Below are 16,976 nucleotides of genomic sequence, written 5' to 3' on the forward strand. Positions count from 1 at the left end.
TTGCCAACTGAAAACCTTTGGAGGAAATTCACATAGGCATCCAGACACAGGAACACTTGGCCAAACCCAACCCTGCTGGCCTCCGTATGCGGCACCGGCCACCCCTGGAACCCCAGCCCATTTCCCTGCGCCAATGGCCCGCCCTCCCTCTCTTTGACAAACACCCTCTGTGACCATTCACTTATTCCACACAGATGTCCAAACACGCACTAGCTCCCCATATGTCCTTAGTGCCTCTCAATGGGCTGTATTTTTCAAATCATGTTCTAAAACTTAACCATGAGATTGTTGGCAAGGAGCGCCATGCTTGCGTCTCACATCAGACCTGGACTCATAGTGTGGAAAATAAATCGGGATGAGAGTCAGCACGGGTATGCACCAAAAACAAACTGGATAAACAAGGAGGTGGTTCATTTAATAACAATAACAAAAAAGCCTACCTTTCCAAATTAAAGGTTTAGGTAACATTAAAGTTATCACCCTCTTCAGACACATCTTGATTTTTTTTAATCACGCAACTTTTCATTGTCGGGTGGGAAGCAAGGAGAAATGTGACGATTACCCCTGAAGGCCATTTTTTAGTAACTGTCAGAAATACGAGAGCGGACGCTGCAAGCATTCACAGGTGTGATGCACAAAAAGTGCGCTGAATCTGCACATCATAGTTGGTCCACGTCACGTCCTGTAAGACCTATCGATCGTGGGGGAGCAAGGAGTCATCCTGGCCTTGGGAGGAATGAAGTGGAAGAAATCAAAACTGCGAAACCACAGCCCATCTTCTAAGCCTAGGTTCATTTCCTTGGGCAGATTCTCATTCCGGGTTCTAACGAAAACTGTTCCTCTTCCCCATCACTTCATTTGGAACAAGTTTTTAAATGGTGAGTCGGTAAGAATTTTGTTCACCATGACAGCTTAATGGACATCTGCCTGGGCTCTGACAGATCCAGTAGAAGTCGCAATTTCTGAAAAAGTCGACTGCCTAAAGCAGAAATGACAGCTGTGACACCTCTACTGCCCCCTCCTTCACCCTGGGCAGATATTAATCCATCAATGCATTCTTCCCCTTGGAGCCCTGACTTTTAAGGCCTAGAATCTCTCGGAACACAATGCTCCACGCAGAAGCTACTACCCAGCCCACAGCCTGGGAACAAACACTGTGCCCTGTTCAAAGTCCTTGGAACAACAGTTCCAAGTCTTCTGAGTTGTAAGTGCTCTTCATGCTTATATGTGTTTTAAAGGAAAATGGATAGAACCTTCATCAAATAATACAGTAAAAATCAATAAATTAAACAAAAATGAACACTTGTATGCCCAGTTTGCCACCAATTATCCACAGTAAGAAAGCAGTGCTTCTAAAATAATATAAGTAAGTGTTAATAAGTAGAGAAGACCACTGAGGTTGCAGTGGCACCTCCTTATTTACATAGGTTGGTTATTATCACATTTTTCAACAAAAAGGGCAGTACTTAATACTATTAATTAACTGGTTATTCCTTAATAGTTCTGAGGATCCGAAATAAGAGAGCTTTAGGGCAAAGATGAGTATATTAAGTAGGGGCCAGAAGAGAAAACACTGAGAAACTAAAAATACGAAAACAGGAATTTCATGAAAATACCTGAAGTTCATTTTCAAAATTCCCCAGGACCACAGGAGCGACTCATGGAAACTGCTTTTTTCACACAAGCCTCTCTCTAGAAATCGTTTGTGGGAGAAGATTGTGTACCGTGCGTCTCCCTCTTAAAGCAACTCTCAGATTAGCACAAATCAACCCAAGAGTAAAGAAGGCAAGTGTGTTCTCCTCACATAGGTCCCTATTACACGGTAGCAGAATAATCAGTTCAGGCTCCAGCATTTTTAATTCAAAAGAATTAAAAATTCAAAAAAAGAACCAACTTTTCTATGATAAGGCTTGGAAAACTTTACACTTAGAACTTCATTGGCTGTAAGTGACAGAAAACCATCTCAGACCAGTTGGCTTCCTAACTGGGTAGTCCAGGATTGGAGCTGACCACACAGAATTAAACAGTGTCATCAAGACACCCGCCATCTGAATCTTCTGCAAATGAGCACCCTCCGTGCAATGGGACACACCGTGAATGCTTGGGTGCAGGCATGAGGGTAGCTGCAAAGAGCCACAATTACAGATCCTCTCTGCCCCTTGAAGACTTATAAGTATCTTTGCCTAAATCACATGCCTGCCCCCTGCCCAATTAAATGTCTCCCAGAACCAAGGAGGAGAAGGGAAAAGTAGTTCCCCACAGTTAGGAGGGTGGGGGAGGATGCTGTTAGCAAGAAAAAATGGTGTAGAGATAAATGTCATCTTCAGAGCCCTACTCCATTTTTAATCGTAAGGTTGGCACACAGGTGTTATTCTCCACACCTGAAAACAACTTGATAATTTAAGAAGCAAGCACAATAAAGACCATACCAATCAAGCTCTGTGTGGAAGCGGGATGGGAAGGAGCCTGAGCAAGAACGGAGGGAGGATGCTTGGCTACATTCTAAAAACAGAAATGGTTTCCACCAAACTTACTAAATTGATCTTTGACAACGTCTTGCCTTGGTCATTGCAATTCTGGGTTTCAGACATTCCTTCATTTATCGGCTTTGGCTCAAGAGGGCTGTCACCTCTTTCCAAAAAAGTATTTCGTCCTGAGTTTCAACTGAATAGTCGCAGAGGTTTGCCCTGGGGCTCTTCTGCCCAGCCATGCTCCTTCTGTCACTTTTTTTAGGTTTTACGTTCTCCTCCACCCATCAGGCTGGCTTCTCCCTTGAGTTTGAAAGGGTCGGTGAAAAACACTTCTCTCAGAATCTTATGTGTGTCCCTGAGTCAGGCCTGACTTCAGGAGCATTAGAAAGGGGAAGAGTCAGAGGTGGGGTCCAAAGATAGGTCTCAATAATGGGGCTCCCACACCCCATGAGATCTCTGGGGGCCATGGGACGGTCTAGTCTCAAGGCCTGTGGTGCGGGCTTTCTTCCTTCCTTCTTCAGCCTTTTAAACACTTGCACTTTGCTTCACCCCAGCACCTGAGCGACATAGACAGTGTCCTTGTGAGAGAAACAGGCAGCTTGCACCCTCGGAGCAGGAAGAACAAGAGGCCTCTGCCCCACTGCACTTGGACACATGGTGACCCCATCTCATTCAAGCCTATTAAACAGCCTGGGTGATGCACTTAATCACTGGCCGGATCCACCCACCCTGCAGGCGCTGGCTGGAAAACAGATTGCATCACGCTGTCCAGAGTTCTTCACAAGCTTCTCATTGCAGACAGGCTATGGCTAAACAGGCCTCATGCTTTCGGGGAAGGGCAGGGCTCAGATGCAGCAGTCAGGAGGCATCTGGGTCCCTCTGGGGGTATAACCAAGACATCTGCCACATCCTGCTGCACTAGCAAAGGGCTGACGAATGGGGGCTCACTCAGACCACGTGCTTGCCCCATGGCCCCTCTCTCCTCCACCCAACACAAAACTCTGAGCGTGGCCAGTGCCTGTGCCCAATCGACCTTTATGCTCTCCATTCCTGACCCTGGAATCTAAAAGTCCCACCTTTCAATCAGGTGACAGAGCTACATGCCTGTTCATAGCTGCTCTGGGTCTCTTTCAAAAGATAAATCTATACTCCAGATTTTCAGTAGAGGTGTGCGATATGATCTAAGGATTTTTTTTTTCTTTCTTTCCCTTTTTTTTTTTTGAGGAAGATTAGCCCTGAGCTAACTGCTGCCAATCCTCTTTTCACTCAGGAAGCCTGGCCCTGAGCTAACATCCGTGCCCATCTTCCACTACTTTATATGTGGGACGCCTACCACAGCATGGCGTGCCAAGCGGCGCCATGTCCGCACCCGGGATCCGAACCGGCAAACCTTGGGCCACCGAGAAGTGGAACGTGCGCACTTACCCGCTGCGCCACCGGGCTGGCCCCTGATCTAAGCATTTAAAAGCCCATCTCAAGTATGGGAATGAAGTGCAGGGACCACGCATGGAAGATAGGAAGTTACAGGGGTGGGAAGCAAGGAGACCAGTGCAGACACTCTGGCAACATCCAAATGAGAGATGATGGTACACTGGACTCCAGGAGCAACGGCAGAGGTGGTAAAAGTGGTCAAATTCCACAAACATTGTGAAGGCAGAGCTAATATGATATGCGGATGGACTATGAGCCCACAGGATACGTCGATGGATTGAAGGTGGGTGTGAGAGAAAAGGACGAGTCGATGATGGACTCCAAGCTTTGGAGCTTACGCAACTGGTGAATGTTGTTGGTCTCTACTGCGATGTGGAACCCTGGGAGTAACAGGTTTGGTGATGGGGAGAGGGTGGAGATAAAGAGTTTGATTCTGGATACGCTAATTTTCCCATATCTATTTGGCATGCGAATGGAGGCTGAATCTGGCACTCAGGGGAGAGCAGGTGGCTGGAGGAAGGATCTGCACACTTTTCTAAACATGGCCATTCCTGCCCCTGGAATCCTGGGCAACCAGCAGACTCACTAGATTTTCCTTATATGCAAAATGAGATGATAAACTTTCCCAGCCAGAGCAGTCTAGGGTAGCTCCCTCCTTAATCCCAAGAAACAATGCTGAAATCCCAGTGTTTTCTCCCTCTGTATTAAGAGATGAAAATCTGACCTGCACACCATTAACAAGCCAATCATGGAATCACTTCATATACCCTACAATATCATTGTTGAAATTACATGTTTCCCATAATAAATAATCAAGTCCTGGATTTCCCAATTGGGCCCTCTCTTAAAAAGGTCAGAGACCCACCCCCATGCCAGGATTCATAGGGAACGGCCTGTTTAGGCCAAGATGGAAAGAGATAGAAACCCTACAACCTGACCCTCTGGAGCTTCTGTGTTAACCACGTTCCACATAAATGCTGCCGTGGCGATTAGACACGCTCCGCAGTGAGCTGGAATGTATAAGGGTGGATTATCCAGTTACTGGCAAGCCATGCACAATGTCATAACTCAAAATTATGTTTCTCCAAAACATGCTACCACATCAGGTAGAAAGCGGACATGTAGACAAGCTCTTCTGCTAACCAGGATAATCCTGAACACTCTTAAGGTAACAATAAAATCACACTCAATCCAGACTAAATCAACTCCAGTCCCTCACCAGAAATTGGCTCTCTGCTTCATTAACAAAGCACCACAGTAGGAGGGGAGAAAGCCACATGGAAAGAAAAAAACATAGGGTTCCTTGGCTTCAAGAAACTTACAGTCTGGCTGGAGAAACAAGCCTCATGCATAGAATTAATCAGCAAGGGAAGAAATGACAAGCAGGGGAGGATGGGTGCCAAATGAACACTTTTGTTTTATTTACTGGAAAGATAAACATAGGCAAAACCATGAGTTGAGCTCTAAGTAGATCCATGTTAATTTAAAACAGGCTCCCACGCTTGGTAAAGAGAGCAGGTGCTTGAAACTGAAACAACTTCCCAAAGTATGTTCCGATCTTGACCCTGAGGATGCTGCGAAGAGCTCCACAGTCAAGCACGCGTTAGGAACCCCTCCTTAGGAAAGGTCTGGAGCACTGGGAGGAATCAAGATCCTGCCCTCAAGAAACTAATTGACTTTGCATAACCCAGTGCTTCCCTAAACCTATTTTAGGAGGGAACCCTTTTTCCAGTAACCTTATTAACACTGGGTGAGACAAATGTCAGGAAACGCTCCCCAGAGCTGCCAAAGCCTTTTCCCCTATGCACAACAGGACACAGCACTGAGAAACGGTCACGGCTGTGTGAGGCCGCCAGCCTTCCCAGCATGTATCGTGGGCTGATCTTAAACACAGCAACAAATGGCATCTTTGAAAAGTAGGCATATTTTCGCAGAAATACAATGCGGGGTCATATTCACACACAGCATCAAATAAGTATCTTTGTTCAATAATATGCCATGACAAGAGAGACACTAAAACTTAAAAACTCTACAATTATTTGAGGTTATAAAAGCATACTACAAGAACTCTAAAACTCCCCTAAATGTGCCACATATATATTCAGGGTATTATTTTAAGAGGTATGCTGTGAGTTATCTAAAATGGAACGTCTGTAATTCTGTAAAACCACAATACCATCAGCTGACTTTCAAACCTACTAACTGTTTAAGAAACAGTCATTTATTTGGAAGGTGAAAAGCCCTGCGAGGGTTGATGTGATGTGGATGGGCTGGTCGTGTCTCTTGTCTGGAACGAGGTGGAGTGAGGCACATCTTTCCAGGGAAGCCTGAACTTTTTCTTTTGTTAAATTCCCAGAAACATGAAAATCACTCCAATCACGGTGAGTGTAACACTCTCACACACTGCTGACAGTTCTAAAAGTTGAGACCGTTCAGGAAAATAATTTGTGGCTATGTATCAAGAAATTTTTTTAAAGGTTGTTCTCATTTACTTTCCCTCCTAGGAATCCATCCTAAGAAAATAATAAAGGGGGGAGGGGGCCCAGGGATTAGGCACAAAGATGTTCTTCATGGGATTATTTAGAATCGTAGAAACAAAAGGAGAGACGCCGACAATATGGCACTGATTAAGCAAATTGGGGTATAATCATATTATGGGCTGTTATGTGGTCCTTAAAAATCCTGAAGAATTTTAACGGCACGGGGAAGTGCTTATTCACTACAGCAATTTTCATTTTAAATAAATACAAGGCTGGAAATATTGAGTGCTACTAGGAGCTCGACAATGTTAAAAATATAAATATTAATACACTCAGAGGAAAAAGTCTAGAAGGAAATAGACCAAATATATCAAGTTACTCACAATGTAATCTCTGAGTGGTAAGATTATGGGCTATTTTTCAAAGTGTCTACAATGAACGTAAATTTTATGAATGAGGAGAGCTACGTTAAAAAATTAATTTCACTTACTTTAGAGGTAGGATTTATCAATCGAAAATTAGCAATTCCCATCCTTAAATAGTTTAACATCAGTCACTGAAGTTGTGAATTACGAGTGAGGCTAATCTTGAAGAGAGGACCTGGCGATGAGGGGAGGATGTACGATAGCTACCTTGAAATTTTCAAGATAAGTAACTGGACGCATGAGAAGAATGAACAACAAAACACAAATCAAGGAGTGAGCATTTCAAGGAGAGAGATTTCAGCTCAATGAAAAGGCAGAACTTTCTTAAGAGCCTGTATCGTACCAACAGGAAATGGTCTGCATCAGGAGACAGATGCCCCGTTTCTGTGTTCAAGAATCGTATGGACCACAGATGATTTCCAACAATGAGTAAAGGACAGAAGGGACATGACATGTGGACAGAGTGGGTGACATGACATGTGATTTAAAGGTTGTGAAACTTTCTGTGATTCTAATCTGAAAGGGATACGAGCGAGCTTACACAATCCTTCTTTGTAGAATACTTTCCATCATCATGGTGGTCAGCTGCCACACCATGATCCCAAACCTCAAGAACTTCAGAATTCCTCACCATAAGAAGGTGAGACGGAAGCTTGCACTTTGAACCATACACTCCATCCATCATGGCCCGATGTACATCCTGGGGCTTACTCCACTCTCTCCCTTCAAAGCACTACTGATCCCATCTACCACTTCTTCCCTGAAAAAAGACAACCTGGTTCTCAGTATGAGATACTCATAGCTCTCCTAATAAATGTAACATTTTTTTAGTGCTCACAGGCTTGCTTTGTATCCTTAGACAAAACATACACCCTTACCATGGTTCTGTCTGAGAAATGGGAAAGTTCTGACTCAGCCGCTGCTAGGAAACACATGCCAAGTATTCTAGAAAGTCTGGCTGAGTCATAGATAAATGGGTTTAAAAAAAACAACAAGGAGAAAGTGTATATGCAGTGGAGGGTGTGGAGACAGTGCACAGGGAAAAGCTTTTAGGAAATCAGGAGTTCACACCCTCACATCACGCAAAGGTCACTGCCCCGGTAGAGAAGGCCTCTTTTGCCACAATGTGTCAGTGAGTTCTCTGCAGTAGCCACCTCCAGAAACTAAATCCCTAGCCATCCTCATGTCCCACTCCAGTGAAGCCAGGAGGTCCCCTTGAGCCACGCCCACCCCATCCAGCTGGGGCTCGGGGCTCCTCCTGGCGCTCCCGGTGGCAGCCCTCAGCACACCACAGTGTAACCATTTACTTGTCTCTTCCCCAGCTGAGGCTAAGACAATGGTGTGCTCTGGGACCAGGCTGCCTTGTTTCACACCTTGACTCCTACAGTTGGGCAAAAACCTGTGATGAGTTCCTCCTCTGTAGATTAGGGATAATAAAACATCTAGAACAATGCCTGGCACATACAAAGTGCTACAGGCTTATTTGCTATTACTGTTATTATTGTTCATCATTGACTCCACTTTCTCTCGACGTCTGGAATACCTTTTTCCACACGGTAAGCAATCACTAAGTATTTGTGGGATCAATAAATGTAAATTGATTGAATCCACTGTGAACACAAGACCAAGAGGAAGACCAATTAAAGCTACTTCTCTAAATTTTAGGGAAGGAAAGGGAGAATTTTCTATCCTTCCCTAAATAATATACTCTAAATAAATGGGAATTTAATAGATAATCAACATTAGTCTTAAGAAGCCAATTAAAAATTTGGCTTGTTCCCATTTCATACTGCCATGCTCCTGGTGGGGAGGGGAGGTCATGAAACCTAGCATCTTAATCTCTCTAGAAAGACAACTGTTGAACTAAACAGACATTTTTCCAAAGAAGTTACATGGAAAGGAGCTCAACATCACTAATCATCAGGGAATGCAAATCAAAACCACACTAAGATATCACCTCACACCTGTTAGAATGGCTGTCATCAGAAAGACAAGAGATAAGTGTTGCCAAGGGTGTGGAGAAAAGGGAACCCTTGTACACCGCTGCTGGGAATGTAAATTGGTGCAGCAACCAAGGAAAACAGTACAGAGGTTTCTCAAAGAATTAAAAATAGAACTACCATATGATCCAACAGTCCTACTTCTGGGTAGATATCCAAAGGAAATGAAAAGAGGATCTCGAAGAGACATCTGTACTCCCACGTTCACTGAGGCATTATTCACAATAATCAAGACATGGAAACAACCTAAGTGTCCATAAATAGATGAATGGACAAACAAAATGTGGTATATGTATACAATGGAATATTATTCAGCCATGAGAAGGAAGAAAATCCTGCCATTTGTGACAACATGGATGGCCCTTGAGGGCATTATGCTAAGTGAAATAAGTCAGACAGAGAAAGACAAATACTATATGATATCACTTATATGTGGAATCTAAAAAAGCTGAACTCCCAGGAACAGAATAAAGTGGTGGTTCCCAGGGACTGGGTGGGTAAGGGAAATGAGGAGATGATGATCACAGGGTACAAACTTCCAGTTAGAAAATGAGTATGTTCTGGGGACCTTATGTCCAGCACGGTGATTATAATTAACAATACTGTATTACAGTATATCTTAGTAAAGCTAGAATGAAAAAATCAATCAATAACGAAAATAAAAACAACCCCTTTACCCCAAACCTGCTCCTCCTCCAATATTCCCCATTCAGTAAATGGGAACTCCATCGACCTACCTTTGACTCTCCTGTCTCCCTCAGGGCCAAAATCTAGTCCATCAGCAAGTTCTACTGATGTTCCCTCCAAATCTGTCCACTTTAACCATCGCCACTGCCAGCAGCTGAACACAAGCCAAACCCCTCAATGACGTCCCACGGTAGTTAGGATTAAACGTCAACCTTGACCACATCCTACCCAGGCCACTCTCCCTGTGCCCTTGCGACCCGCGGCCATCATAGCTGGCTTTCTGAGTCTCTCACAGCCAAGCTTTTTGTCCCCCGTTAGGACCTTTAAACACGTGTTTTTCCTTCTGCCTGGAAGGTTCTCCCATTTTCTACCCCTTCTCCCATACCTTCCTCTGGCCAACTCCAATCTGTCCTTCGAATCTCATGTTAAATGTCATTTCCCCAGAGGGCCATCCAGCTTATAATCATCACCAATTTCTCAGTGGAAATCCCATGTCCCTGGTCATACCTCACGGGCCCTGTACTCTTCATGGCACCTGGCACAATGCCCACCCGCCATGGGTAGGGGCTGGAATGGTTTGCTGAGCCTCAGCATCTAGCACACAGCCTCCTAGCCCAGACCAACAGCCAATAAGCATCTGGCAGAAGAGGGGAGAATACAACCTAACTCTAATAACCCATCAAAACATCTGCATGTATTGAATAACCAAGAGGATGCTCTCAAAGTAGTTTCTTGTTATTAACTGTGACTAGGTCCCTCCCCATTCCCCTGAACTCCTCAGAAACAAAAAGCGAAAGGTTCACCTGCCCTCTGAGCTTACCTGAAAATGCTCAACGCAGACAGCAGAGAGCCTGTCTGAAGTCCTACCACCATGTTACACTTCCTAAGAGTTTTCCGCTTTAGCACTAACAACAACAAAAAGTACAACCATCACAATCTGGCAGGCTTTGCTCCTCAGGATTCAGACAACTTTCTCATCCCACACCTCGATGCTCATTACACAACAAAACATAAGACCAAGAACTGCTAGAAATCCACCCCAAGGTAAAATTCCACATCGACTTCAAAGGGAAACCTCCAAGACAAAATGGTAGGAATTTCTGAAGCCATTCACTGTTTTGTAAGATATTCGCTATACTGAAATACAACCATTTTTGGTACAGGATCTTTTTTCGCTGGGTACAAAGGACGTTAAATGAAAGTCTTTGTATAGCAAAGACACTGGGGGTGGAGTCCAGGGAAGGGCTCCTCACCACACAGCTTACTGGCTGCTGGAGGCGGGTCAGCCAAGACTCAAACACCACCACCACTTAGCACAACTTAGCTGCTTGGCACTTATTTTGGAAGAGGGGGAAAAAAAAAGAGCAAAGAATTAAAAATATCAATTTAAAAACACCACAGAGAAGGAAACAGGAGCTACTCATGTGAATTCGAAAATAGAACTGGGGAGGCTCTGCGGGGAGGAGAAGAAACTGGAACTTAGGACTCCTAAGAGGTCGATGAATTTCTGGGGGTGTGGGGAGGGAAAACGGGGGAGAGGGAAGGTGGAGAAGAGGGAGGTAGAGAGATGGATTTGTTATATAAATTCCTATTTTTCTGGCCAACCAAAAAAAATCAAGATACCATCCTTGGGGAATAATTTCCTCTCTCTTCTGAACAGATTAGGAGCCACTAGACTATAATAAACAAGATGCTCTATCAGTTTCAGGAACTAAAATTTCTGGGGCTTGCTTCTTAATTTAAATATTATTTGATCAAGTGAACTCCAGTGCTAAGAACATTTACTCTCCACACCCATTTTTTATAATATGGTAACCCGTATAGCACATGAAAAAAATCCAACCAGATTAAAATATTATGACAAAATGGTTTAAATCCCCATCTGAACATTCTGCCCCAAATGGGTCCCAGGGTAAGTTATTTTCTTAGCAACCTGTGATAGTTAGAGTCTTTAATGATTACTAACAAACACTGAACACTTCTCCAGTTTCAAAAGAAAACATCAGAAATAATTTTGAAATAGCTTGGCCAAGATATTACAATAAATCCAAATTTCGGAGAAATTAGGAAGCAATCCTTAGACAACTGTTTTGAAACATGTCTGATGAAACGCTGTGATGTGACAACTTTTGATTTAAAAGAACAAAAAACAAAATGTGAGGAAGAGTCCAGTGTCTGGAAAGAAGTCAGCCATTCATCAGCGAACCTGAACATGAACCAGACTCTTCTGGTTGATGCTGAGCTACACAAAGACCCAAACAGTACATCAGCCATAATCCAGAAGGCTCCCTTTATAAATACAGACACACTGTACCTGCCAAGCAGGTTTTGGTCAACACATTGCCCTATATCCAGTGAAAAAGTGATCATAAACATGTAGTTCCAACATGTATGACTCCTCAATCCCAAAAACTGTTAGGGTCAACAATCTCCAGCCTTTCTTCCACCCTGCTTTCCCGTCTCCCTCTACTAACACCCCCACACACACTCAACATCCCCCTCCTCACCCATGAGTGTCAGTGAAGATTGCGGAAATGCATGATTATAGGGCTGACTCATGTAACCAAAGACACCATTCAGCTGCCACAAGCATTAAGTATTTCACAAATTTGGTTTCCTTTTGCCCAAGCTTATGGCTTTTCTCCTCTCTCCAGCTCCCAGAGCCCGCCCTCCAACACCAACCCATAACCTCTGTGCAATGGCCATTCCCTGGGTCCCCAGGAGCAAGGCAGAAAGCACAGGAGATCGTATTACAGCTGCTGGCTGTGCCTCCTCTGGACAAGGGTCTCCATCTAAAGGGTGGTGCATGCTCCGAAGTGGTTGCTATAGTAAACATGGCTTCTAATAAAGAGCAGAGGAAAAAGGGAGTCCCCTTGCTGTTCCCCTCGCCAAGATCCACATTCGCTCTGGAAAATATGTTTTCCCAACTCCTTGGATTGTTAATTTCTACACGTGAAAATAAGGTGCTTGGGGCCTCAGTTACAGCAACTGTTCTTAAGGGATTTGGAGGGGCAGGGGAAGGAGGGAAGGAGAGCAATGACTACCTCTCTGGACAAGTCCTCACTCTCGGGTGGGAGCAACAGGACAGACCCGTGGACCTCCACCATGCCACACCCGTGAGGGGCTGTGTCCAATCTGAACCACTTCTAGAACTTGAATCTTCTCTCCACACTTAAAGAGAGAAAAAGCCTCCAAGGGATTTTAAAGATAACATCCTTTCTCTGTAGCTAAAAAAAAATGTGGGCAAGTCCTGCCAAGCATTTCCAAAAGCAGAGAAATAAATTTCCAAGCCTAGACCCACACTGGGAAATTGAAGGAGGCCAGAAAAGTGAAACCGACAGGCTTCCTCATTTTACTCTCTAGGACTCTGTAACCATCACACTTTTTAAAAATCTTTGTGAATTGTTAAAATATTTTTATACACGGCATCACTTTTTTCAGAGAAACTACATCAGAACCCCAAGCCGACAAGTTCTTGACACCTGTGACACTGGCCCTGATGATGACCTGATTTATAAGTAAGCGAAACAGAACCAGCCACAGAAAGGTACTTTCTACTCCCTTAGGAGAGAACACTCCATGAGGCCCCGGAAAGGGAGCAGAGAACTGGGTCCAGCCCTTGCTCTGGCCACTAACTCAGTGTGTGACATTGGGCAATTCACTTAAGGCATCTCTGGGTCTGTTTCCTTTTCTGAGAGCAGGTTGAGCCTCCCTGATCTAAGATCACGTCCAGCCCTGAAATCTTGGCAATAGAAGAGCATGTGTAATTATGAACATCCATTTTATTGTGGGGTTGGAGGAAGAAGGAAGCTTCTGGAACATGTCAACCTTCTCTCCACATGCCTCGTTTATAACATGAGAATTCGTGAGACATTTTCCCAAATGATGACTCAAGATGTGGTTTTACGGAAATAAATTATTTTGTGATATACACACACACATACATATATGTATTTAATATTCATATAAGAGAGGCATAATTCATAAAATTATACTCAATTATAGAAATCTACAAAATAAGGAGGCAGTGAGCCTGAAATTTGACACAGTGCATCCTAAGATTTTTCTCCTTAAGAAAATTATTTTGCCATTTTTAGAAATTACAAGTAACATAGAGGGCAAAATATATTAATGGATAACATTTTGTGATACTTAAATAAAAAATACATGAATTATTTCATGCTTTGCATAATTCTACCTGTCATGGATTTGCTATAAAAATATGTCTTGCATTAATTATTTCCAAAGTACGAAGTCCAGCTCATCATATAAATACACAGAAGAGAATATTTAAGGCTGAGCTATCTTCTCAAGAGGTTAATTTATCAATTCCACTTTCAGAGCCTACAAAATCCTAAGAAAATGCATTAAAAATATATGTAGACACACACTTTGTGCTGTAGTCTCTTAGTACTACAAATGTTACCTAAATTAAACCCACACACTGGCAAAGCCAGGGACGTACCGATTAAATGTCATTTAAACCTTTCCAAGTTCATTTCTGCTCTAGGTGTACAATCCATCAGCCCAGATGAAGTTTTTCTGATGTTAGTGTAGAATGTTTACTTTCCAACAATTTAAGATAAGGGGCCGGGGGGATTGGAAAGTCTCAAATCCAGGACTTTTCTTTGGAGTTTTCTACTTCCCCCCTCTGCAAATCACCTCCTGTAAATGCCTTTTTCAGAAAAGGTTTGGGGCATTGTATTTTTTTAATGGCTTTGATACCATTTCCAGTCTTCCCAATACTGTCGTGCCCTATTAACTGGAGCCCACAAAGCTAGATTCTAGCCCAATACTAGGAGAAAAGGATGGTGGGGAAATTTCCAGGTAGGTAACAATCGCTAAGGTCCAACAGCAGAATACAGGTACCTTCTAGATATAAACCATATCCAAGAATGTGCCAAAAAAATATTTTTAAAGAAAGAAAAACTGGTAAACAAGGCCTGTTATCAACCAAAGAGCATCTTCTTCACCTCCCCCTAGTAAAGGAAGCGATCGCCTTTGTAAGGCCACTTACGACAATGTGCGCTGGTGACGGAGAGCGCGCATCCTTGAGGGCTTGTCTGCTCTGGAGGGTCCCCGCCTGGACATCAAGCAGTGGCCATTTCATCTGGAGATACTGGAGGGAGAAAACAAAACAAACATGGACAATGAATTTGGCAAAGAAATGCAAAACAGCTACCCCAAGAGTCAGCTTTTCATACATGACACATGGATCAGAAACTGAAAAACTTAAAGGCATACAAATAACAACAATAAAAAAAAAAGGTAACTTCAACAACAATAGAAAAATCATGCAATACCAACAGGTTCTTCCTTAGAGTTCATGTTCAATAGGTACATGTATAGGACATCAATATTATTAGCAAATAACATTGCATTCAAACTACAGGGCGGCTTCAGACAAAACGACTTCATTATTACGACCTCGTTTAGAGGGCAGCGGGGGAGGGAAGAGGGGAGGGGACACAGAGCTTTTCTCAAGGAAGAAAGCAAATGGGACTCTCAAGCGAGAGGTGTCCTAGGACACCATCAATTCTGAATCTGCTCTTTCAGCAACCTTCATGCTAAAACGCCACCATCCTTCACTTTAAAGAAAGCTGAGTATGTATGTGCAACCGTGCTTGAGGAGAAATCACGAGTGAGGTGAAGACGGAATTCCTCATCCGACAGAAAAGCTTATAAAACAAAAATATTTCTTGGTAAACGATGCACAAACAGGGTACAATGCAATTTAGACACTCATCTCAAAAGGCTGGAGAAATATACTGAGGTTTGCCGCAGAGAGAAACATAAAGGTATACGCCAATTAGGTCTATCTCTGCCCTCTCTGAGGTGAAAAATAAATACACGGCACGAGGGAAAAGGAGCGACTTCTGTCAAAAGGGATATACTGGCGTTCAGAGGGACCTGAGCGATCAGCTGACCCAACTCCCCACTGCGCGGATAAGGGAACCCGAGGAGAGGTGGCCTGTCCAGTCACAGAGGTATTCAGCAAATGTATAAGCAACTCTCAGGCCTTTGACTTTAGTTGGTCACATTACCCGAGTTTCGTGCAGGAAACCTTCAGACAACCAAACAAAACTTAGACACAATGGCCCTTTGTACCTCTGAAGGCCAACTGATAAATGCATCAGTTAATGCTTGGAGAGTATATAAGGAGCCATCTTGATCTTCCCAGAGACCCAAAGCAAAATAAATAGCTAGTTCAATATTAATTCAACAGAAAATTTTTACTAGATGAACACTGATTAAAGCTTGCTTTGTGCCAACCTTCTTGCAAAGCATTATGGAGAGAAAAGATGCCTGCCCTCAGGGAGCTTCTGCTCATGTGAGGGAGCCAACTCCCACACAAATAAGTCAAGAGAGAATGTGGCGAGGCTGTGACAGAGCTCGGGAAATCGTGCCCATGGAATGCCAAGAGAGAAGACAGCATTTCTGAGAAAAAAAGACCAGGAGAGGCTGCACAGAGGTCTTGCAAAGTCAGAAAGATTTCAACAGAAAGAAAAAGGACAGCAAAGGGCAATCCAGAAAGGAGAAAGGGTTTGCTCCCATTCCACGTGAAATAGAAGGGCCAATGCCATCCACAAGCTCTTCTACTGGTTCCTCAAAGAAATAACTGTTCCAGTGAATTAAAACCAAACTCGGTTATACCGGAAGCTGGAAGACCCTAGCCCACCAGCACAATCATTTTCCCATCCTGGATTATACAAGGTTGGAGCAACTTCTACCACTTCAGAGCTTTTACCTAGAAGCCTCCTGTGTTGAGGAAACCTGGCTATTGTTCTGCTGCCTTGCCACAATTTGCTTCGATGGACCTCTAGCTTTTCATCTGTAAACTGAAGGAGTTGCCCTACCTGTGACAGGGGTGGGTGAGGGGCTGCCCCAAGCACCAAAGGACTTCTAGGATTCTGGGTGCCCAGACAGGAAATTCCAACAGGCACCCCTCAGTCACCCTTATAATCAAACCATTTCCAAATAGCTTCTTTGGGGCAGTATCATCCCAAGTTGAGCCACTAAACTAAATGTTTCCATGGTCTCCCTCAGCCTTATAACCCAAGCCAGTAGGCCATGGGAATCTGTCCTGCCCTGTCTCACCCCGCCTTCTTCCCATTCTCACTTGCCACATAAATATATGGGCCTCATTGGTCAAAACCACTCAATAGAGTCATTTCCTTGAGGCCAACCAAAATGGACACCTGCCAACACTCACCTCTCCGTCTCATAAAAACCTGTGAAGAAAAATGCCAAGCTCGCCATATACCTACATCTCATTCTACCCTCAGTGGGGAGAGTGAGATTAATGGACAAGTTTTCATCTCTGGTCATCTGTAAAACTGATTTGATTGCATCCAAAGAGAAACTCCATAGAATTAGGAAATTTAGGCTTCGTTTAAGGTGACAGGCCTGCCCTGAGGACCCCACCCAAGAACTGTCATACCCAGAATGCAATATTAATGCAGACTTATAATTCTTACTTTA

General features: G+C 43.7%; 1 protein-coding gene across 50 annotated transcripts in view; it reads right to left on the minus strand.

Moving 5' to 3' along the window:
- Positions 1-16,976, minus strand: part of TCF7L2 (transcription factor 7 like 2) — a 193,227-nt gene that overhangs the window by 103,451 nt on the left and 72,800 nt on the right. For all 50 annotated transcript variants that reach the window (XM_023639322.2, XM_070220261.1, XM_070220269.1 and 47 more), the window contains one exon: positions 14,512-14,613. In XM_023639322.2, the coding sequence (XP_023495090.1) occupies positions 14,512-14,613 (102 nt within the window). The remainder of the gene's footprint in view (positions 1-14,511; positions 14,614-16,976) is intronic.

Source organism: Equus caballus, chromosome 1 (genome assembly GCF_041296265.1).
Source record: "Equus caballus isolate H_3958 breed thoroughbred chromosome 1, TB-T2T, whole genome shotgun sequence".
NCBI lineage: Eukaryota > Metazoa > Chordata > Mammalia > Perissodactyla > Equidae > Equus > Equus caballus.